The 23,100-nt window shown below is 38.4% G+C and overlaps 2 protein-coding genes across 2 annotated transcripts in view; one reads left to right on the top strand and one right to left on the bottom strand.

Moving 5' to 3' along the window:
- Nucleotides 1-12,097, top strand: part of cntrl (centriolin) — a 53,394-nt gene extending 41,297 nt beyond the window's left edge. Inside the window, exons 37-42 of the mRNA XM_089130011.1 lie at nucleotides 1,736-1,928; nucleotides 2,018-2,181; nucleotides 5,426-5,554; nucleotides 5,746-5,949; nucleotides 7,575-7,637; nucleotides 10,111-12,097. Of these exons, the coding sequence (XP_088986137.1) occupies nucleotides 1,736-1,928; nucleotides 2,018-2,181; nucleotides 5,426-5,554; nucleotides 5,746-5,949; nucleotides 7,575-7,637; nucleotides 10,111-10,308 (951 nt within the window). The 3' untranslated portion in view covers nucleotides 10,309-12,097. The remainder of the gene's footprint in view (nucleotides 1-1,735; nucleotides 1,929-2,017; nucleotides 2,182-5,425; nucleotides 5,555-5,745; nucleotides 5,950-7,574; nucleotides 7,638-10,110) is intronic.
- On the bottom strand, nucleotides 11,494-22,812 carry rab14 (RAB14, member RAS oncogene family). The gene is made up of 8 exons (XM_039662005.2): nucleotides 22,658-22,812; nucleotides 21,888-21,946; nucleotides 21,638-21,691; nucleotides 18,797-18,974; nucleotides 18,581-18,647; nucleotides 13,545-13,632; nucleotides 13,157-13,187; nucleotides 11,494-13,046 (listed from the first exon to the last, which is right to left on the bottom strand). The coding sequence occupies exons 2-8, from the start codon at nucleotides 21,937-21,939 to the stop codon at nucleotides 12,869-12,871; spliced, it is 648 nt and encodes a 215-aa protein (XP_039517939.1). The 5' UTR covers nucleotides 21,940-21,946; nucleotides 22,658-22,812; the 3' UTR covers nucleotides 11,494-12,868.
- Between the last annotated feature and the right edge of the window lie 288 nt (nucleotides 22,813-23,100).

Here is a 23,100-nt window from a genome sequence, read left to right as displayed (position 1 = left end):
TGCCGGTGTAAACAGTGAATGACGAATCAGGGAAGGATGCGTCATGACTGATAACACCCAATCATAGAGCCAAGCGTCAGCCTCTGCGTCAGCGTTTCTAAAGTTCTCCGTTTTCTATGGTTTTGTCTCGTCCACACTAAAACGCACTCCGAAGATTCAAAACGCAAAACGCAGCTGCAGCGTTTCTAAACTTCTCCGTTTTAGGTCTTCGTTTTTCCTGTTTTAGTGTGGACGGGAGGTGCAAACGTAGCAAAAGGTCTTCGTTTTTAAACGAAAACGCAGTAGTGTGGACGGGGCCTAAGAGAGTGAGAGACGCGCTGTTTTGAATGTCATTCAGCGTACGTTTGAATCGGAATATATAAATAGTACGAAGAGACTCCGGCAGAGTAAACATAAATGAGAATGGACCAGTACGTCTCGGTATGGTTATTTGATACATTTATGTACTTTAGCGTTGTAATCGTGTTCCCTTTGAAATGATGGGCATGTGCAACACACACACACAGACACACATAAACACTAATGCTGGCGCAATTTTTTTTAAATTACATACACATACTGTGATAAAGTTTGCTACGTACAAGCGAAATTACATTTATGCGAGGGACGGGGACCTGTGGCGTCATGTTTACTTGTCATACGGGTGCTTCTGTGGCAAATGTGAGGAGATGGCTAACATACAGAACAACATATATGCAGTTTTTAATACAATATCTTTAAATATATATAAACGTGTGGTTACACACTATACAAACAAGGTTTAAATTATATAGCCTACACAGACATCCTACGACGACAACAACTTTAGACGCATTTGTTGTTGAATTGGCTGACATTGACTAAAAGGCAATTTGCTCAAAAATCATAAAACACACTTACTGTTACTGGATGTGACGGTGGATCGCAAACAGTAGATGACGATCCACAGTTGAGGATTAACTTTTAAACTACAACAACATGATTAACCCACGAGTCCACGACAGAACACTTATGTTTTCAAGAGACATTACCGGCTGTCGTCGTTGAAACAATGGAGGATGATGTGTACAGATCAGATCACCGAGGGCGGGGTCTAGGCCACAGCCACACTGTCAATCAAACCCCTGTCTCCCTTTCTACGTCACAAAGAGCTGAATCTCAGAACAGCTCGTTCTGAGGCAGTGCATATGATTTATTGAGATTGTAAAAAAAAACACTGGGTGGATTTTTATCATTCTAGTGTGGTTTTGCTCACACACTGCCAACACACATTTATGTTCAAACACCATGTAAAAGTGAATTTTCCATAATAGGTGCCCTTTAAGTACCTTAATGCTTTTATAAAACGGTTCCACACAATAAAATATTAAAGTAAATAAAAAATGTATTAGTGCAACTTTCATGAAGTAAAATCACTAAAAGCCTTCCTTCCGCTAGAAAAAAAGTCCCTGGCCGTGAACAGCAACAACGTTACAATGTGTAATATGCATGAAAGCTCAAATAAAAACAACATAGGAACTGTAGTGTTGGCAGTGATAAATAGAACCGTTTGGTGAAGTGGTCATAGCCGTGTTTTATCGTGAATAAAGCAGAGCTATTGACCTATCAGAATCAAGGATTGGAACTAACGATTTTATAAGGGTGAGTAAATGATGACCGAATTTCCAGTTTTGGGTTAACTAACCTTTAAAATAATTGTCCGATATGATTTAGGTGACCAATATCTATGAGTAATGAGTTTGTGTCCTGTGGGTAGATGATGAGGGTACAGCAGCAGCAGAGCATTGATCTGGAGCAGCAGCACAGGCTGAAGCATCAGAAGCTGCAGGCATTAGACAGAGCTCTGGCCCTGAGGCTGGACCGGATGGAGCTGGACACAGTCGCAGAAATTGACCTGCAGAGGGAGCACAAACAGTGCACTGCACTACATGAGCAGGTGGATGAACTGGGTGAGCTGCATTACCACGTGTTCCTTTACGTTTAGCCTGGTGAGCGCTGAGCGACTTGCCTTTAAGTACTGAAGTGTTTGTGTGTTCAGAGCAGAGGGTGTGTGAGCGGGACATCAGACTCCAGCACGCTGTTGAGGAGACCCATCGCATCCAGGAGGCTCTGCTGTCTGACAGGACCAGTGCTGAGGGACGTCAGGAGGCACAGAGGAACCACAGCCGCACAAACAGGCAAAGACTGCTGAGAGTGAAAGAGGTGATTGGCAGATGGACCCATTAGTAGTACACTGGCAATTTTATGGAAACTAGAGCTGTTGCCTAGGTGCTATAGAACAGCATTAAAGGGATAGTTCACTTTGAAATAAATTTTTGATATGTTTTAGCTTACCTCAAGGGCATCCAAGATGTAGGTGTCTTTGTTTCCACAGTATTTTCCATTTTGACATTTTTCGGTCAAACCGTTGTTGTCTGTCAGTCATATAATGCAGGTATGGTGGTCCACGTCAAAGAGCATGCACAGAGAAGTCAAAATGAAACATGATTTAATGACTCGTGAATGTAAGTACACACTGATGGCCTAAGACACGAAACGAGCGGTTTGTGTGAGAAAACAGACAGTATTTATATAGTTTTTACCTCTTGTTAACAGCTATGTCGAACTGATCTGAATCAGATGTCCAACTGAACCGAACTGAACCGTGTCCAACGTTACGCCGGAAGTGATCTCTCGTGCGTCTACGTCACGCATTTTTTAAATGGAGATTTTGGAAGTTTTACCTTTCACTAAACATATTTAGATATATCGAAATCGTCTTGCGATTTCCCGTATATCTAAATATGTGAAAATATGTGAATACTGAAAATACTGTGGAAACAAAGACACCTACATTTTGGATGCCCTTTAGGTAAGCTAAAACATATCAAAAATTAATTTCGAAGTGAACTATCACTTTAAAGTGAAAATGTACCCTAAAATGTAATTCTGGCCCCAGTCATTCCAAACCTGTTTGGCTTGCTTTCTTCTGCGCAACATAAAAGAAGATCTTTTAAAGAATGCCTCTGTTTTCATTCATTATTTGCACAAAAAATATCTTCTGAAATATCTTAATCCCATTTATTCCAGTGTTTTAGGATTATTTATATAATTTTATAGTATTTATTATTTTTTAAATATATATTTATATATATATACAGTTATAGTAAATTTGTTATGTAGTAATTTTATGTGCTTTTGTCATTTTTTTTAATAAATATATTTATTATTAATTTATTTTTATTAGTGTTTTAGTTTTAACTGAACTTTAAATATTAGTACTTTTACAGGAATTTATTTTATAAAAAATGTTTAAGGTTGAGTTTTTTTTTTAATCTAATTTTTATTTCATAGTTTTAGTTTTTAATAACAACACTATAAACTTCATTCAGATTATTTTTGGCAATTTTGAGATTATCAAGCTCAATTTAACCCAAGTTGAAAAGACTTGGTTAAATGAGACTGCCATATTTCAGAAAGTAGTAATCCAGTAGTACTAACCCTGTTAAATATTGAGAACTATTTTTAGAACTATATCTATATCGTTATTAGGGGCCAAGCACCGCAGGTGTGGAGGCACCTATTCTATCTGTACCGGTTCTTATTAGGGGCCAAGCACCGCAGGTGCGGAGGCACCTATTGTATCTGTTCAGGTTCTTCTTCTTCTTCTTCTGACTGGGCGTCTATGGCAGCCCATAGAACCGCTTGCGGGAAAGTTATGAAATGTGGTACACTGATAGTGGACAGTCTGAAAAGTCTTCCTAGCAAATTTGGAGTCTCCAACTCAATCCATCTAGTGCCACCAACTGTCCAAAATTTCACTCATGTTTATGCTAATAACTTTTGAACCATAATGGCTTGAATCACAATTCCTTTGTCGTCTTATTCCTTGGCTCAAGCCGATTCGACTGAACCCTATGACGTAATTTCCGTCATGACAGTTTGGCCGCCATTTTTAATTATCCGAAAAAGCTACTTTTTCTAACTCCTCCTAGGCCATTGCTCCGATTCTCACCAAAATTGAACCAGATCATCTCCAGACCGTGCCGACCAAAATTTATCAATTTCATAAAAACGCTGCAAGTCGTTCTCGAATACCATGCAAATTAATTTTACGTAGCCCTTGCAAAAACAGACACAAGGCTGTATCTCCGCAAAGCTTTACCATATTCAGACCAAACTTGGCCCATGTCATCACAAGCATGACCTGAGGTCACATGCTGTGTGTCGGCGCAGCACCACCTACTGGTCTGGAGATATGAAAAATGGCTATTTGTGCTCTTAATTTCTTAACGGTTTGTCCAAAAATCACGCAGTCTTGTTAGATTCAGGGCGTCATGCCGAGTCGACTGACATCAAATTTTCCCAGATCGGCCATTTTGGCTATCGGCCATTTTGAATTAGGTGCTAAAATGATGTATTTTTGGAATGCATGAACAAATTGTTACGAAACTCGCTATGGGTCATCAGTACGATGCCCTGAAGGAGCCTGAAAAGTTTCGAAACAGCGCCACCTAGTGGTGAAATTACATTTTCAAACGCTTATAACTCTGACTGTGGTTAACGTATTTTAGCGGGATTCATGTCGTTGTGTTCCTGAATCTAGTACTTATCTTCGCCGATATCTTCTAAACCGCTTGTCCGATCAAGACGAAACCACCGTCAGAAGTTTGTAAACATAGGTCATAGGGCTTTTTTTATATGAAAAAGTTTTTTTTTATATAAATGTCTATAACTCTGAAGCGAATTGAGATATTTTCACCAAATTTGGCACACACATGCATAGGCTCATTCTGAGGACACATGAAAAAATTGTGGGATTTTGCCTCTTGGTGGCGCTATAATAAAACATAACATGCTATACTTAACGAATGCATTGGTGTAACATTACGAAACTCAGTTTGTGTCATCAGCACCATTCCCTGAAGGTACTCAAAAGATTTAAAGAAAGTGCCACCTTTTGGTCAAAGTTATAACAAAATTTCTAATAATGCTTATAACTTTGGAATAAATCTGCGTATTTTAATGCCACTTGTCTGAAGGTTTTTTCATCGTCAATCAAACTCTGACCACATCATATCAATTGTATAACTACGCCACCTATTGGTCGAAAGTGATAATCCATTTAATCACATTTTTAGTTAATGTATGTGATTTTTCAGCCATTTTGCCTAAATTCATCTTTAAATGTCTTCAGTTGCTCCTTGCTGCAGTTGGTCTGACACATGTTGGCATGTCTTGTCATCTTTGTGCTTGGCCCTGTTATTGGTGCTTGCAGCTATATTTTTTATAGTTATCGTTCTTGGTGTGAACGGGCCTTTAGACTGTAAGTATGATACCTTTGTGAATGGGTGTATTGTGCTGGCTTTATTTTTAACATTCCTTCATTTTACGAGGTCTTTAGCCAGCTCCTGCTGTAAGTTTTACTATAGTTGGTAGCCGACAGACTAACTTGAGCTTGTTTCAGGAGCGTGTGCAGCTCCAAAGGGACCTTCTGACTGTGGAAAAAGTTGCTCAAGAAAACCATAAACAAGGCAACATGCTACAGAAACAGCTCAGCACAATTTCCCTAGAGCTGCTCTGCCTCAAAGTCATGGTACAAACAGGAAATAGCATTGTAACACACCACAACTGTTTACTGTTAAAGATCTGTTGCAGATAAACATATTAGTTGCACTTGTTCTACTTGTTTGGGCTGTAATTATTTTTGCAGCACATGTGATGTTAATGTGCATGGTTATCAGGGAGATATGAGAGAGATTAATGACTGTCATGTGCCTCTTTCAGCTGCAGGGCAAAGAGGAAGGAGTTTCTCGGCTATGTGAGATTAAGGACAGCGTGCGCTCTGTGAGGTCACAGATGAAAGTGGAGATTGACAGTGGGGTGAGGGAGCTGGAGTCGCCCTCTAGCGCCTCCTCAGACCCAGACAGCCTGAAAGAGAATCATCCTAGTGTTACGCTCTCCTTGGGGAATCCAGCATACAACACTAAGGTGAGGCTTTTCATATGCACCTCTTAAACGAGTGTGTTAGAATGGGAGATAAAGTGCACAGATTACTCTAAAGCTGTGGTTCAGAATCAGGGGCCGGGACGCACTAGGGAGCCTCAGGAAACATATAGAAGGCCTCATGATGGATTAAATGATTTATAATAATGGAAAAATAAAAATTCTGTCATCATTTACTCACCTTCGTTTCAAACCTGTATACTTTTCTTTCTTCTGCTGAACATGAAAGAAAATATTTTGAAGATTGTTGGGAACCAAACAGTTTTGGTTCCCATTGAGTTACAATTATACGGAGCCCCTAAAGGGACCTTTGCAAAAAATAAAAAATAAAGACTAGCGACAGTTTCTCGTGGGCACACATTACAATTTACGGTTTGCGTACAATTTGCGTCACTGTCATTACTTTGAGGAAAACAAGAGCATGGATGTGTAAGTTTAAACTTCTCCTATAGATTAAAAATGACCAAAGGGTTATTAAACTGTTGGTGACCAATAAATCCTTATTTTTAAGGAATTGGTTTAACAGGGATATTAATCATCTCCATAAATATGTTTGATAAACCTGCATTTACTGTATGAGGAAGCCTAAAATGTGACTTGTACACCTGGAAAACTCTGGTAAATTAATAAAATCTTAAAACACAGTTGGGCATTCTATGTATAATGCATTTTTTACTAGTTGAGTTTTAAATATTTTATCGGGTACAAATTGAGTAAAAGAAAAAAATCTAAATATATCAATACTTATTTTAAACTAATTGCATTATTTTTAACCAATGAATTTACATGACTTTTTCAGTTGTTTGTGATAAGGATTTTAAAATAGGGCTGTCAAAACGATTAATCGCGATTAATCGCATCCAAAATAAAAGTTTCTGTTTACATAATATATGTGGGGGCACTGTGTATAATTATTTTGTATATATATATAAAACACACATGCATGTATATTTAAGAAAAAAATATTATTTATATATAAAATATTTATATTTATATATAATATAAATTATATATAAATCTATATACAGAATATACACGAAAATATTTCTTAAATATATACAAGCATGTGTGTGTATTTATATATATATATATATATATATATAATAATTATACACTGTACACCCACATATATTATGTAAATTTATTTTGGATGCGATTAATCGCGATTAATCGTTTTGACAGCCCTATTTTAAATATATATATATATATATATATCACAAACAACTGAAATTGTCACCTTTCTGTTTAATTTACAGAAACAAGGACTTAGTTTAAAATAAGTTTTGAAAATAAAATTAGGTGGCCTTTGAATATTGTTGTGGTTATTGGATTGAAAAAGGCTGAGAACCACTGCTCTTAAGTAACATTTACTCTGCATTGTATCACTGAAAATTCTGATTATTTTATCCATGGAATACAGAGGGAGCTCCAAAAACGATAAAGCACCAAAAAGTAGTTTAAATGACTGGTGGGCACAATCCATTTTATTCAGCTCTTAATTCTCTTTTTGCTTCTGCAGTTTCAAACCTGGCACATTTGCAAACTGTGTTTTGTTAATCATTCAGGAGATGCAATGAACAGGGCTAATGTTGATCATTTTCCACAAACAGGATGAACAGTGGCGAGGGGAAGCACTAAGGGAAAGACTAAGGCAGCAGGAGGACCACCTGAAGGTACAGTTAAGTTAATCAGGATCTTAATTGCTTTCCCAATTGACCTATAGCTAAGCCATGCCCCTCCACTCACTCGGACAGTCAACATTCGGGAACAGGCGCTATGGCAGCGGTCACAGTAGGAGACATTTCACAGGAGGCAATTGGTGATTTTTGGAGACAGAAAGATTATATATCATCTCAAAGTCACCTAAAGGGCCTTAACTATGCATTGAAGGGTTATATTAATAATTTTATTGTTGAGAAGGTCAATGAAAAGCTTCAGCTCGAGGCAAAAATGTACAGGTCACAGTGTAAACATGATAAACTGCATATCGTTGCCATCACCATCACAGTATTTCCATGAATCATTCAGTACAACATTGTTAACATTTGTTATCTCTGTTATTTACAGATACGTTAATTAGTAATTAGTTAACTACATTAGTTAGCATGAACTAATGATGACCAGCGCTTATACAGCATTTATTAATCTTTGTAAACGTTAATTTCAATATTTACTAACACTTTATTAAAATCTTGTTAACATTAGTTAATGTGCTGTGAACTAACATGAACAAACAATGAACAGGTTCATTTTTATTAACTAACATCAACGAAGATTAACTGTTACAAATGTATTGCTCATGGTTAGTTCATATTAGTTAATACATTAACTATTGTTAACTAATGAACCTTATTGTAAAGTGTTACCATTAATGAAGCTAAGAGACATGATGTACCGTGCTGCTAGAAGCTAACGTTAAGGTTTTCTAATGTTAGGCTAACGTTAGCCTTAACGTTACTTTAGATTTTAAAGATAACATTCAAATACGTTGTTGACTTAACTTAGAACAGCTGTAGACATCCTTGTTTAATTTATCCTAATTTAGTTGGTGTTGTCATCTACCGCAACTTAATCGCATAACTTAATCTAGAGCAGACACTTATCTCGGTTGAGATGTAGCTTGGGAAAGGGTGAAAAAAATACACACCGTCGCCCAGCCTCTCAGGAACCTAGTGACGGAGTTGAATGTACCCCATACACACCGTTTGACCATTTTAAACTTAAAATAACAAGAAAAAACGAATGAAAACTGACTAACTGCAGTACATGTCAATGGACGTAGAAGCAGAGAATGTCCGAGTGTATTGGGTTAGATGCACACTGTGATTGGCTCATCGCGTTTGGGGGCGTGGCTTAGCCATAGGCAAAAGCCATAATCGACCTTTGAAGGCCGATTACATCACCAGGCGCGACAAAGACTCTCGCAATTCAAAGGCTCCTTAAAATGCAGCCTCAAAAGAAAATTCATCGCGCTGGTGATGACAGAATTGTTTGGGTTTTGGGTTCTACTTACTTGAATAATCTAGATGAGATTTTATATAGTTTATTTAAACTCTTTATTATGTACACAAATGGATCAAGGGGAACATATTTAAACATGTTGTGATTTTTTTTTTTTTTTTAGGCAGTTTAACTGCCATTTTGCTAGACGCAATCCTCCAAAAGCCAGACCGTCCCATTTAAAAACACTCAGACCACGGCTTCGAATGTCGGACCGAGTCCTTAGAAGGATGCAGCCATTGAATGAACAGACAATATCATGATCATTTGATAAGTCGGGGGTTTGTCCAATCCTGAGGCCTGATGTATAAAAGTTGCGTACGCACAAAAAAAGGCATTGAAATGTGTGTAGTGCGCTACACTACAAATAGAAATATTTGTAGTGAATGTGCTGCTTTTGAACAATTTTCCTGTGGCATGCTGTTTTAATGTTTTAGAAAAATGATCAGTAATGCACAGTCACTCCATCTAAGCAGATTTCTTGGCAACATAAACAGTATAATGACAGACACAGAAGGACTCGCTCAGTGATTGAACTGATTTGGCTGAACAAGTCTAGTCACAGGCTGTAAAAAGTGCTGTTGGTGTCATGCACAGACAGACAGTAGCCTACCATTTTCGGGGTCTTCCCAATATTATGAAAAATATTATTGTATTTGAAGGATAGAATTTAACGGAAATTATTAGATATGCACATTTTCAACACTGCAAAAAAAAAAAAAAATAGAAAAGGTCTGTTTCCATTAAAAATATATTAACCATCCTAAAATATGTGTACCTTATCGGCAAAATTGCATAAGTCTGATTTGCTTAAAGCAATTAAAAATAGCCTCTATTTGTCCTGTGATTGAGAATAACTTTCTCTGAAATGTATTTTATACAATATTTATTTATTTATTCTAATACAAGGCAAATGATTTTAGTAATGTAATGTGACGGCACATGGTTCTAATCTCACCTTGTGTTAAACATGGTATCATGTGAATGGAATATGCATAAAAATCATATGCAGATGAAGTTATGCATAGTAAAATGTGATTGGAGTTAAATTCATCAGGACGTTGGCCCTGTGATAAGGGAACACACTTTATATTATCTAGATTTTGTCTGCTAAAATTTGAAATCTGAATGTCTGTCTGTTTCCAGGTTCAACTGCGCAGTCGCATGTTCTCCCAGCAAGAGGCTTTGAGTCAGCGCAGACTGCAAACTGAAGACAGCATTCAGGGTCTGCGCAGACATGTTGACAAACTGGACCAGCTCCTTAGTAACTCTTCCAAAGACTCCTCGTATTTGAGTGACCTGGAAGCTCTGCCAAAACATACCGATGTAAGGGATCAGAAATAATGGTCCACCAGCACTTCTGTATTGACATAAGCAAATATTTGCATACACCGAATATTAACCGTGCGGAATTTAAAGAAGAAACTATCTTTCTTTATCGGATTATGGAAGCAGATGGTTACAGGAGTACAGATGAGTCCAGAGGAACTGTCCGATTAAACTCTGCATCTTCAAGAAAAGGGCACACAGACAAATCCATAAGACCGTTTTAATGACTTCCTCTTTTGGTTAGGGCAGAGGTTGGATGTTTAAACCGTCTCTACAGCACACAAACAAGGAAACTGAAACTTAAGGTAAAAACAATAACATGGTGAAAGTTCTCTACCTCTGATTTGTTGTTGCTTTATGAAATTATTAATGACTGTCACGTGCCTTTTGTTCATGTTGAAGTAGGAAATGCCTTATGAATGTTTTGTTAGTGTTTACAGATGAAACAGATGCAGGTATATGTGATGAACAAAACCAGGCTGTGCTCTGGAATGGATGAGTTTCATTTGTCAAAAATGATCTTGTATTCAAAACCATGATATGCAGAGTATTTATTACAGCACTTCACTTAATATAGTTTGTCTCAAACCAAATACTTTAATTAAAGCGAGTGTGCAATACAATGAATAGCCTCATTACGTGTCCAGTTTCTCATGTACCAAGATGTCACTCATTATTGCTCATATACAGTTCGATCAATTGTATATGTTGTCTTTATTAACATAATTACAAATAAAAGTCACTTACAGTCAGAAGACATAATTCAAGAGCAGAAGATTATTTTTTGCAGATGTCATTAAGATGTCAAAAAAGCAAGACAGTAAACACAAAATAAAAAGGGATTTTCAGTTTACAAAACGTCTAAAATCTACTGTTATACACACATTTTTATAGAAAAATCATATTTGGAGTGCTTGTTTTTGCCTTTTTATCGGTCCACTGCAAATGTGCATCTATGGAAAAAGAAAACTGCTGGTTGTCACATCAACCCATTTTAAGTTGTTTTTTCAAGATGCTGTACTAATCAGATCAGGGCTGAATTTCTCATGCTGTGGTGGCCTCTTTGTTACATATTCATAAATTGTAGGGTTTGATGAACTCCCTTTGGATTGGGGGAAAACCATGATGCCTGTAAAAAGCAGTCATATCGTGCATCATGCTTAACCAACCTTCAAGAAACTCAGCTCAGCGCAAAAGATGACCAGTGTTTGGAAATCAATTTAATGGAATGTTTTGAAAAGGCAAAATCTCTATTACAAGTGAATCGCTGGAATTCTTTTGATAAAAGCTACATGAGGATTATGAATAAAAAGGGCAGCACATCAGCGTGAACAGAAGCAAAGCATAAGGCAACTGAAATTATCGATGTAAAAACAGTATGAATATCATGATATGATGACAATTTGCAGGGCCTGAATATTCAGTACATGTTTCTCCAGCTGGTCTGTTTCTTAAGCTACTGTGATGTTCAAATATTTACAGATGCTCAAAAACAGAGATGGTCCTCACTGCGGAACATGAAATCCGCGGGGAGGAGTCGGGTCCAGATCCAACTCCTCCCACCTTACATATAGCTAAACCCACACAGCTCCACCCCCTGATCCCTAAACCCACCCCTAAACCTACCCAACTCCACCCCTCAGATCTGGATCCAACTCCGCCCCCTAGATCTTGTGTACTGCAATGAGGTGCTACTGCAAAAACAGCTTGAAAGGGGATCTGAAACTTTGTATAGACTTAAGATCTTAACACTAAACCAGCCCCAGGCCCTCGGGAAAAACAACAACAAAAAAAAAAAATCAAATCTGCAAAGTGCGGAAAACATTCTCCAGGACCTAAAATGTGTCCCAGCTTCTTCAATATATTACTATAACAGTTACTAAGTTAAAATAACTGTCTGAAATGACCCTAGCTGATTTATTTATTTTTTTACAATGGACCTTTCATTGAGATTCTTCTCAAAACAATACTAATCTTGTATAGTACATGTATATTATTTCCTGAATAGGTACAAACAGGGATAAATATTTGGTGATTGGAAGTGAACTGCAAAAAACTCTAATTTAAAACAGAATACAATATTTCAGTTTTAGATTTTTAACAAAATGTTACATACAATGTTGATGCATGTTCTCCTGATCACGAATAACGTTTGCCGATATTTCCATTTCATTTACATTACTCTAGTATTCAGACAGCCCCCACGTACATGAGATGTTTAGTTTATAGTTACGCACATCACATCTGTAAAGGATAAACCCAGCATTTCTTCAGTTTATCGACAATCATCTTCTCTCTTCGGGATTAGTGTTCAGTGGAGGAGCCGTCCTCCCTTGAGTGCTTAATGGGAGCACTGGGGTGTGTGCGTATGAGAAACAAGCAAAACAAGTGAGGGAATACAGAGGAGAAGTGAATGTGGGAAAGAAGAGAACATGAATTATGTTACACATCTGGCCCCAGTCTCCATGAGCCAACATACTGGAAGGGGAAAGACTTTTAGATACAGAGGGAGTCGAAGGTGGGATCTGGGAGGGGAAGGAATAGAGAAATAGAGAGAGTGAAGTCTCCATGGTCATTAACAGCTGCAGCCCTCCTTCTGAGGCTGTGCATCACTGCTGAGCCGCCCACCCTGGGGGGCAGTGGGCTTGTGCTGGACCCCTGACTCGGCCGCGTTCAGGTCCAGGCTGCCGTCTTGAATGTTCTGGTAGATCTTCTTTGCGGCTTCAAGGAAAGCATCCTCCACATTCTCACCTCTGTTGGATGGACATATGCAGAGATGCTAAAGAGATCTGAAACATCACACTGGGAATCTGACAAATTACGTGCATGCGCTCTGACGGCGGATGACCTAAAGGCCACTTACGTTTTTGCGCTTGCCTCAAGGAATAACAAACCTGTTTGAAAAGATTGTAGTGAGTGTGGGATGTCTGGCAATGCCAATTCAACAGTGGACCTCTTTATCATTTTGATCTGAGCTATTCAATTAACAACAATAATAAATGGACTAAAAACCATCCCAGCCCCACAACAAACAACAATGAATTAACATTTAATACATTACATTTACCCCAAGTCGTTCTGTTATTCCAGAAGTTTTGTTCTATATTACAGAACTCTATATTGTTCAATAAAAACAATCGTTTTTGAGAGGCAATAGAAAGAAATATGATTTTGGGGGAAAAAAATTTGATTTTAAAGATTCTTTAAAGATACTAATAATCACTTAATAATTTTAATTACAACCACCTCACCGTTTTCTTCAGCAAACTGCTTGGCCTCTTCATATGTGACATCACGCTGGGCTTCTAGGTCTGCTTTGTTACCAATTAGAATGATCACCTGAGGAAATATTTAGATTGTCTTATGCTGCGTTCACGCCAATCGCAAATAGAACGTAAGATTTGCGTCTATAGCATCTAGTTGGACGCTTGCACATTTTGAATCCATTCACGGATTCACGGTCTGAGGCGAAATCCGCTTCTTGTGGGAGAGGCAAGTGCTAGGCGGTTGTCTGTTTGCAAGTTGGCTGATGTTGATCGAGCATTCATCGAGAGAGTCACCGCTCTATTTTTTTTTTTTTCAGGAGAGCAGAACAGAACTTGGGTCCACCAGACCCTCCAGAGGCGTTCCCAGTTTATCGGCAGGCCGATATTATCGGCCGATATTAGGCATTTTCCAAACTACCGGTATCAGCAGTAATAATGGACGATAAATGAATATTTCAAAAATAAAATAAAAATGGACGAAACACCTTTCAACCATGTCATGAGAGTTGGAGTTGTATAGTGTCCACCAGAGGGCACTCTACACGGTCCCTGTTGGCAACACTCGTCTATAGACCTAATGCACCAGAGAAACGTGGGTGCTGTCATCTTTAGAATATTGTCTTTGAACTTCCATTTTTGCGGGCGCTCTGTTTCTATGGCATCGCTGTCGAGGAGTAATTAGCGGGTGAAGTGGATTTACTTATTCTAGAGTTAACAAAAGTTATCATGAGCATTGTAATGTTTATCATAAGCATTGTAAAGCAGATGTCTTAACAAATGTCGACCGGGAATTTTTTTACGAGAAGTTCATTCATACCTATGCAAGATCGCTGTCAAAATACAGACCAGAAGTGAAAAGACAACGAGCGCAGCACTGAAAAGGGGCGGGGCTACATAAGGTCTATAACGCACCAAACATCCAGCAACCTGCTGATCTAGCCAAAGTCGGGCAGAAAGAACCAGTTATCCGCGATTGAGATCATCGGTGAAGTGTGTTCATGGTGAGTTGGTCCCAAGACATACATTAGGGCTGAACGATTATGGAAAATAATCGAATTGCGAATTTTTTAACCAATATTGCGATTGCGATTTAATATGCGATTTTTAAAGTTCTTTACCTTCTGTATTAGTCAACAAAGACAAGCAATAAATCATTGTACAGTAGGGATGGGAATCTTAAGCAGCTCATGATCCGATCTACTTTTTTCTTATTAAACAATCTTAATAACACTTAAAATATGTATTTAATTACAAGTGTAAAACACATTCTTAAAAATATATATATATATATATATATATATATAAAAGCATTTAATTAAACCAATTACATGTTAAGAATTTTAAATAGGCTATATAAACTAACATAGCTTCAAAATATAAAAGCTAGTAAATAAAGAGAAACAAAAAAAGCATTACAAAAAGCAATAAACAAAGAGTGGTTTCAGTATTTAAAAGTAGGCTGTCTGAATATTTATCATTCAAGAGGTGGAATGATTTCCCCCTCAGTAGATATGATAAGCTTGAAATTGTAAATGTGGTTTGTCCTGTTGGTTTAAGATATAACTGACTGTCTTTACATTAATTTCGTGTCTTTAAAGCATTCTGACGTACAAGTACATTTAACCAATGAGTCGCTCACGGATGCATGCACGAGCGCTCTTCACAAAGCGCACGTTAGTGTTTTAAAATTAAAGCAGCGTCAGTGATTTTCATATTTTTAATATATAAGCCAACTGCATTCCAAAAGACATAAATAATGCCTTTGTGAAACATTTGTAAGGAAAATTTCCGGGGGAGAGAATGCGCACTGCAAGAGTAACATTATAACATCAAGCAAAGCAGCAAAACCTGTGCAATGAAGCCCGTGAATGTCCTGGTACTTCAGTTAAACCCCAAACAATTATGAAATACTATGTTTCGGAAGGTTCGAGCGGTGTCGTGTGTGTGTGTGTGAGTGAGTGAGTGAGTGAGAACGGGAGCAAGAGAGAAGCAAGCAGAACATGGTTGTTTTTAAAGCACGTACAGCGTCATCACGCATCTGTGTTTAACCCATTTAGGCCTAAAACTTCTGCTAAAAATGCCTTTTTATGCCTAAATACTTTTCTGAAAACCCTCTCCCAAAACCTTAGGGTTTCTAGAAATATTTTTCAAAATATGTCAAAGCCTACTAAAATCTTAAATTCTCATTCCTCTATAGCAGATAAAAACATGCAATAAAAAGCCGACACTGCTCAAAATGATGCAAATGCATTTGCCGGGCTTAAAGGTGACTATGCACAGATGTGCGATCCGGTCTTAAAGGTAAACACACACCGATGTGTGATCCGCTTTTAATGGGTTAAAAACTAAGCTCAGACTCGATCCAGAACTGTTGGGGAGAGAATAAATAACACATTATTATTATTAAAAATAAACTGTTCTTTTCTGTATGCCAGACCTATATGCGTAGCATGCAAAGTTGATGCTTGATCTTGCAGACTGTTCTCTCGGGTGTCACGTGACCAGTGTAATCGCAGCCTTTGCGATTACAAAATCGCGTTTCATCATATTGCGATATTATCGCAAATGCAATTAATCGTTCAGCCCTAACATACATTGCTTGAATAACAATTAAAAGAACATCCCCATCAGTTCTCTTAACTCAAATAAGCATGACAATATTTGTGACTATCATGTCCAGTTTTGCTGCTGTTAAATAAGCTGAAAGTGAAGCGGAATTAGCTAGTAATAATTACGTTACGTTGTTACATTGTAGTTGACTGACTGTCCTTTTAACTTAATTATCACGTCACTTCACCACGTGACAGCAGCAAGCAGGCTCGATTGGTTAACGCGGCGCGAATTGACCAAAGTTTCCGATTTTTCAACTCGGTGTCAGACGCAAATTCACGTCAAACGTGTGAATGCACAAAAGGCACCAAATAAAATCACTCGCGCAATGACGTACGTAATGCACCAAACACTCAATTTGCGTGAATTGGATGTGCGAATGAGGTCCGTGCTAAACGCGTCTTTACATTGACTTGACATGGAAATCACTCACGCCATACACTCTATTTGCGTTTGGTGTGCACGCAGCATTACACAGGCTCAAGTTTGCTCTTCATGCAAACCACATCTGTAGTTAAAATATGTATGAAGCCCCAACACCATTTTAACAAAATTGAAAAGCATCATGTGTACAAAGTTTGGGCTTAAAGGTTCTCTAAGCGATGTGGGGCCAAAACATTTTTTGTCACATACATCAAACGTCTCCTCACTATCGGCTAGCTGCCTGTCCCCTAAACACACTGTAAAAAAACGCGGTCTCTGTAGACACCACAGGCTCCACAAACGGCAACAAAAACAATCATGTCTCACCCGGACCACGAAACCTAACAAACAGTGTTCCAGCCAATCATTGGCAAGAAGTAGGGGTGTAACGGTACACAAAAATCACGGTTCGGTACGTACCTCGGTTTTAAAGTCACGGTTCGGTACGTTTTCGATACAGCAAAAAGAAAGAAATGCCAGAGAAATTTACTATTTGTTTAAAGAAAAAATATTTTTCAATAAGTGTGAGTTTTCCTAGATCTTGAAACTTTCAGGTTTATAAATAGGGGTCATCTTTGAAGGATGAACAAATAATGTTTTGGTAATCACATTAAAAATAACATTTATATATATTTATTTATATAATATTTGAATTTTGAAGTGCTGGAAAAAGATGTGTGAAGTACTTGAAAGCATTTCACCATTCCAGCCAAACTGGTTCCAGTTAGTGTTACTATATTAAATCCATGGTGAATTGTACATTTAGTACAAAGTGTGGGTATGTGTAAAGCTGTTGACTTATGTTATTCATACAATACCACAAGAAAAAACAAAAAATATTTAAAGTTGTAAATATATACTGTAGATACAATAACATGAACGCAAAATGCAATGTAAATAAATACAAGCAGTTCCTTACTTTATGGCTTTTTTTAACTGGAGTAACCATGTGATGGCAGCGTGCACATAATGACATAGGCACGTAGGGTTATAAAAGATAACGTAAGAGTAAAAGATGCACGCGCGTGCACAACTATCACCCCTGCGCTGGGTGCGCCCCTTCCCCTTTAACCGAGGAGCTAATGCATCTGTGTAAAACACGCATAGGAAAAAAAGAACGACAGAAAGAACGGCTCCCCTCCAGTCGCGACTCGGCTCCCATCGTTCATGTTTATGAGCTGTTCAAAAGAATCGGTTCGTTCGCGAAGGTCACAACTCTAGTCCGAACTGATAAACGATCCATGAAGCACATAACGAGCAGCGCAGTTTCGTTCTGCTTTCATTACGCTTGCCATTTGATGTTGCGCAACGTTGTGTTGGCCGCGTCAGCTCGAATTTTGCCAGCAGGAAAAATGGTCCAAGCAATCGTTCGGTTTGTATGCGTACCGAACCGGAAGCCTCGAACCGAAACGGTTCAATACGAATACATGTACTGTTACACCCCTAGCAAGAAGTATTTGAGGGTGGGTCTGGGGGGTTAGTGCGCGTGCACATGAAGGGGGTGTGTGTGTGAAGGAGATAGAAGCATCAGAGGGAAGTTTGAAAAATGGCTGACACACGACCAAATAGACGTCGTTCTGAAGAACAAATTAAAAAGAAGAAGGAGTCGGATAAAGAACGTGCGAAGTTCCGAATTTACATCGGTAGCAAAGCTTTTGAACGATGGCGAGAACTCCGGCAGCAGAAGGGCTTCCAGTCGGACATTCAGGTTGCTCTGTTTTTGCTGGACAGGTGGGTAACGTTAAATAGTTTTTTTTTTCTTCTAAATTGACGCTTTATGTTCGCCAAACCCACACAAGGATATAATTAGCTAGAACTATGCACGTTCACAATTATTTCAGGAAGCACGGAAGGGAGGGGAGGAGATGAGATGCGGAGGAGGGAGGGTCTAGCTAGCCTCCGATTTGTTTGAAAATATTCCGAACGTCAACAACACCCAGGATCGCTCAGAGAACCTTTAAGTTTTAGTTATAACAGAAAGAACTTACAGTATTGGGGTTGGTGAGATTCCTGGCATCAGTCAGCCAGCTGCTGAGGTGGTTGTACGTGCTTCGCCTATAAAAAAAAACCAACAAGAATCACATATCTTCCTTGATGCTAAAACAAAAAGTTGATGCTTATAAAAAAAATAATAAAAAGCGCAGTTCAAAAGATAGCATTGAACATGTAACCTCAATGAGATCAGAGTAGGAACATTGGTCTACCTGGTGATGTCATACACCATGAGGGCCCCGGCGGCTCCTCTGTAGTAGCTGCGTGTGACAGCACGGAATCTCTCCTGCCCTGCCGTGTCCCAAATCTGAAGCTTCACCTTCTGCCCGCTCACTTCAATTATCCGTGTGCCAAACTCAACACCAATTGTATGAGGACAGTCAGCCATAACTAAAAAGATAAAGTAGAAGTTATTCAAGTAATGTAGAACTTTTTTTGAAGCCATCTTGTTTAAAGCTACACTGTGTAACTCTTTTAGTTTATTCTTAGCTAAAAACACTTAGTTCTTTCAAAAATATATGTGCTCATTAATGTATATTTAAAAAAGAAAGTACATTAGCCAAAGAGGGACATACCCGTTAATTCAAGCTTCGCCTTTCGCGTTTACGTTTGAGTTAACATTCATGGACGAGGTCGAACTGGAAGCCATGTTAATCTTGGACTACATTGGCCACCGTAGGAGTTAAACGAAATCGGAAATGAGAGGAACAGAAACTAATATTCACTGGATGGTCATACAACTTTTCACCGCTAGATGGGGGTAAAAATCACAGTGTAGCTTTAAAGCCACAATATGTAATTTTTCTGCTTTAAAAATAGCAAAAATAACTGTATCTATGTTATATATTTCTATTAGATGTGTACTTACATTATCCCGACAGTTTCCACTAACTTTCAAATACGGAGAAACGTATAGTTTAATTCAAAGACACGGGACGTTTCTTTATTTCCGTTTCGTCGCCCGTGTATGGCGTCATATAACCTTTGACTCCTCTATTTTCTCTAACTTCCTTGCGGAACCCGGCGAAACCGCCAAACACAAAGGGGAACACTGGACTACCGCCAATACAGTAAAGAAAATGACGAAGAAAAAAAAGTAGTACGTATTTTTATGTGTAAATCACGTGCCCGCTCACGAGCGCTCACTCTTAACGGACACACTGTCCCCGGTGCTGCTCACGCATAAAGCGCTCCCCGTTCACAGTAACCGTGTCGTCTCATTCAAAACAGCCAACTGTTGCTGTTAGCGAGCCGCGCACAATGAATACTCATTATGAGTCAGGCTGCGAATGTACGTGCCCGGATCAGCTCTCTCATGCTTACTAAATAAACGCCTCACCTCCGGCGCCGCGCACTCACTACATTCTCTTTAGCCTTTAGCACATAGTGGATGCATAACGCAAACCCAGTCAAACGTTTGACTGCAGTATCTTATGAGCTTTATAATCCGGTGCGCCCTATATATGAAAAATGTTCTAAAATAGGTCATTCATTGAAGGAGCGTAATATAAATATTTATATTCGTCTGTATTGTTGTTATGGACCACGATTACGCTTTGCCTGCACGTTCTGCTGCTACAGCCAGCTCCATTAGCTAAAGCTCAAACGTACGGGTGAAAAATATAACCCGAGAAGGGTTTGGGACAGGAGAAACATGACACAGGTAAACATTGGCGTTGCATTTAAAGCTTCTTGACAAGCTAAATCTACAGAGAGATGCCGTATATCCGTATATTTTGTGAAACGATGATGTCATGTCATGAGCTGAGCTGGTTGTCATTGACAGCGACAACAACTCCCGTGAGCCCACGCTCTTTCCCGACGTCATCAAAGTACGTCTTTTGTTATTATTTTAAACGAGTGACCCCTGGTGGCCAAAAATCGCATACTGTACGTTTAATATAAGGACAAAATCAGCATAAAACATAAGGATAACATATATGTAGTCAAAAATATATTTTTTTGATAAACAGATACTAAAATTCTCTTTCAAAACTTTTTTTGCAATATCTAGCCTATACATCTCTCTGTTGCACTGCGTGTTTCAGAGCGTGGCACTGTGTTCTTACATACAAATTGCTCAAGATCTGGAGTTTTCAGAATCTCAGAGCAGCTCGGTTCACAGTAAATGCTGCAAACTCCATCTTTGCATGTGGCTTTGAATTTAACACGGATTTGGGTGTGCAACATATGGCAGTTATGCTTTTTCACAGTGTAATCTCCCATTTTTGTGGACAGATGATTGTAGCGTTTCAACTAGATTTGTAACCTGTTGTCACAAAACTTTAAGGTCTTCCCAACAGTTCTCAGACAAAATAAAAAATTTTAGTTTTATTTTTTATTATTCTTGCAAGTGAAGATATTAAAGACCATGTTTACATGACAGCAATGTACTAAAATCTGAGATGTTTTTCCTTTGCATACAGACGAGAACATTATCAAAATGATCACCGTACACACGGATCTGGATAAACAACTAAAAATGTAATTATGCATGACAGACCAGTAGTTGTCAATGTCACACTTTTATGAAGAATTCAAATCCACTGTGAGACTACAAATTCTGTCCCTGAACAAGACACCCTAGTTGCTCCAGAGGCATGCAACCTCTGACATATAGCAATTGTAAGTCGCTTTGGATAAAAGCGTCAGCTAAAATGAATAAATCTAAATGCATCATAGTTTTTGTTTTGTCCAAATCAAGTCAATGGAGTTGGACAAAAACTATGATAAAACCTATTGGTGAGCAGGTGTGAGCATTTCAGTGAACACCTCAGACCAATCTGTGAGTTTCATGTATTTGTAAACTAAAGTTTAATGCTTTTTTATGAAGGATTGTTCCAGTGCACCAATGCAACTATTGTGGTGGTGGGGGTTAGGTGCAACCACAGAAATCAAAAATTCCCGGGCCAGCAGCATGTGTCCAAATTTCAATCTTAACCGTTCTATTTCAACAGAAACAATCTTAAAACAGGGCTTTAAGTGTAAAATACCAAACTTGTCCTTTAAGGATTCCTTGTTTTAATGTAATTCATACCACCTTTTGCACTTACATTTCTTTTCTGTGAACTGGTGGAGTAAACATGACTTTCCAACCCCCATGTCACCTATAAACAACAAATAATCCCACACATGAGCCAAACCCAACATCCAAAAATAATTAAATATTATGGAACATCGATAAGATAGATAGATAGATAGATAGATAGATAGATAGATAGATAGATAGATAGATAGATAGATAGATAGATAGATAGATAGATAGATAGATAGATAGATAGATAGATCAAACTGCTCACTTACCAATAATGATATATTTGAAAATATAGGAATAGTTATATGGTGCAGTCGTCATTTTTGCACTGGAAAGCAAAAAGAAAAATTATACAACGCTTAAAATGACACCAACTCAAAAACAGTCGAAATAAATAAAAGATACAGCATTCACAACAACAAAATGAAACCACACAGACGGCTAATCAAGCAGCGCTCAGCTGACCGGGTGTCCTACTATTGTCTAAAAGGCACATTTCCCTTTTCTAACATAAGATCACCAAACCTCGGTAGTGAGAGATCAGGACAAAGCAAATTCGGGATAATAATGATCTATAGGTGACAAGCAAACACGATAGTTATGTAAATTGAAATGTATATAGGTAAAGAGTAACGTGACACTGAGCTAAAGCAGTATAAACACTGCTGCAGCACTACAATCAGCCAGCGCCATGACTGACTAATCAGCTAATCACACACTCCTGTCAAAGGTTTCACATCTATAAGCTAGACCACACCTAATATAAATCACTTCAAAGTAATGTTTTAACCCGCATGTCAGCGACCCTTGCGTTTCCGTGTCGTATTTTAAATGATAAATGTATTAATGTTGAGCATTAAGGGCTAGTTAGCGTTAGCTGACCTCGCGCTGAACCAAACCCAGAGATGCTAAAGCTAACAGCTAACTTACTCCCAAAAACGAGCCACGTAAAGCGTTAAAAACAGTGTCAGTCGTTTGTATCAAGCAATTCTGAAAAGCAATATGGTGACAATTATCTTGAGATGTGTGTATCATTTACCTAAAATATAAATTCAAGTGGTTTTTGGAGGTTTGGGTTGGTTATCGGCGAGTGTGAGCCGTCCGGTCGCTTTCTTCCTCTAAAAGTGCTGCTGCGATGAAAACAGTGAGAGCAGCGACTTCTACTGGAGCAACACCTCTACTGTAGTAGGCTACTGGAGATACACACACACACCTTGCTCTACATCCTCAAAAATGGATGAGGGATGCGGAAAAGAATCGTCAGTAGCCCCAAAGAAAAAAAACCGAGATCAACTGGTATTTACTCATCAGATTTTACTTAAATGACACTGAATCAGAGAAAAGGGAAGACGCTTGTCAAAAAGCCAAAAGGTGTATTTTTCCATAAATGTCTGGTCAAGGCAAGTCGCCACGCGTGTTTTAAATGTAAATAAAATATTAATGTTTTTAAGTTTTAATTGCAGTTTGTGTTGGCCTGGGAAA

This window comes from Pimephales promelas, chromosome 4 (assembly GCF_988280905.1).
Source record: "Pimephales promelas chromosome 4, fPimPro1.hap1.1, whole genome shotgun sequence".
In the NCBI taxonomy this organism is placed as follows: Eukaryota; Metazoa; Chordata; class Actinopteri; order Cypriniformes; family Leuciscidae; genus Pimephales; species Pimephales promelas.
This window is presented reverse-complemented; position numbering and strand designations above follow the sequence as displayed.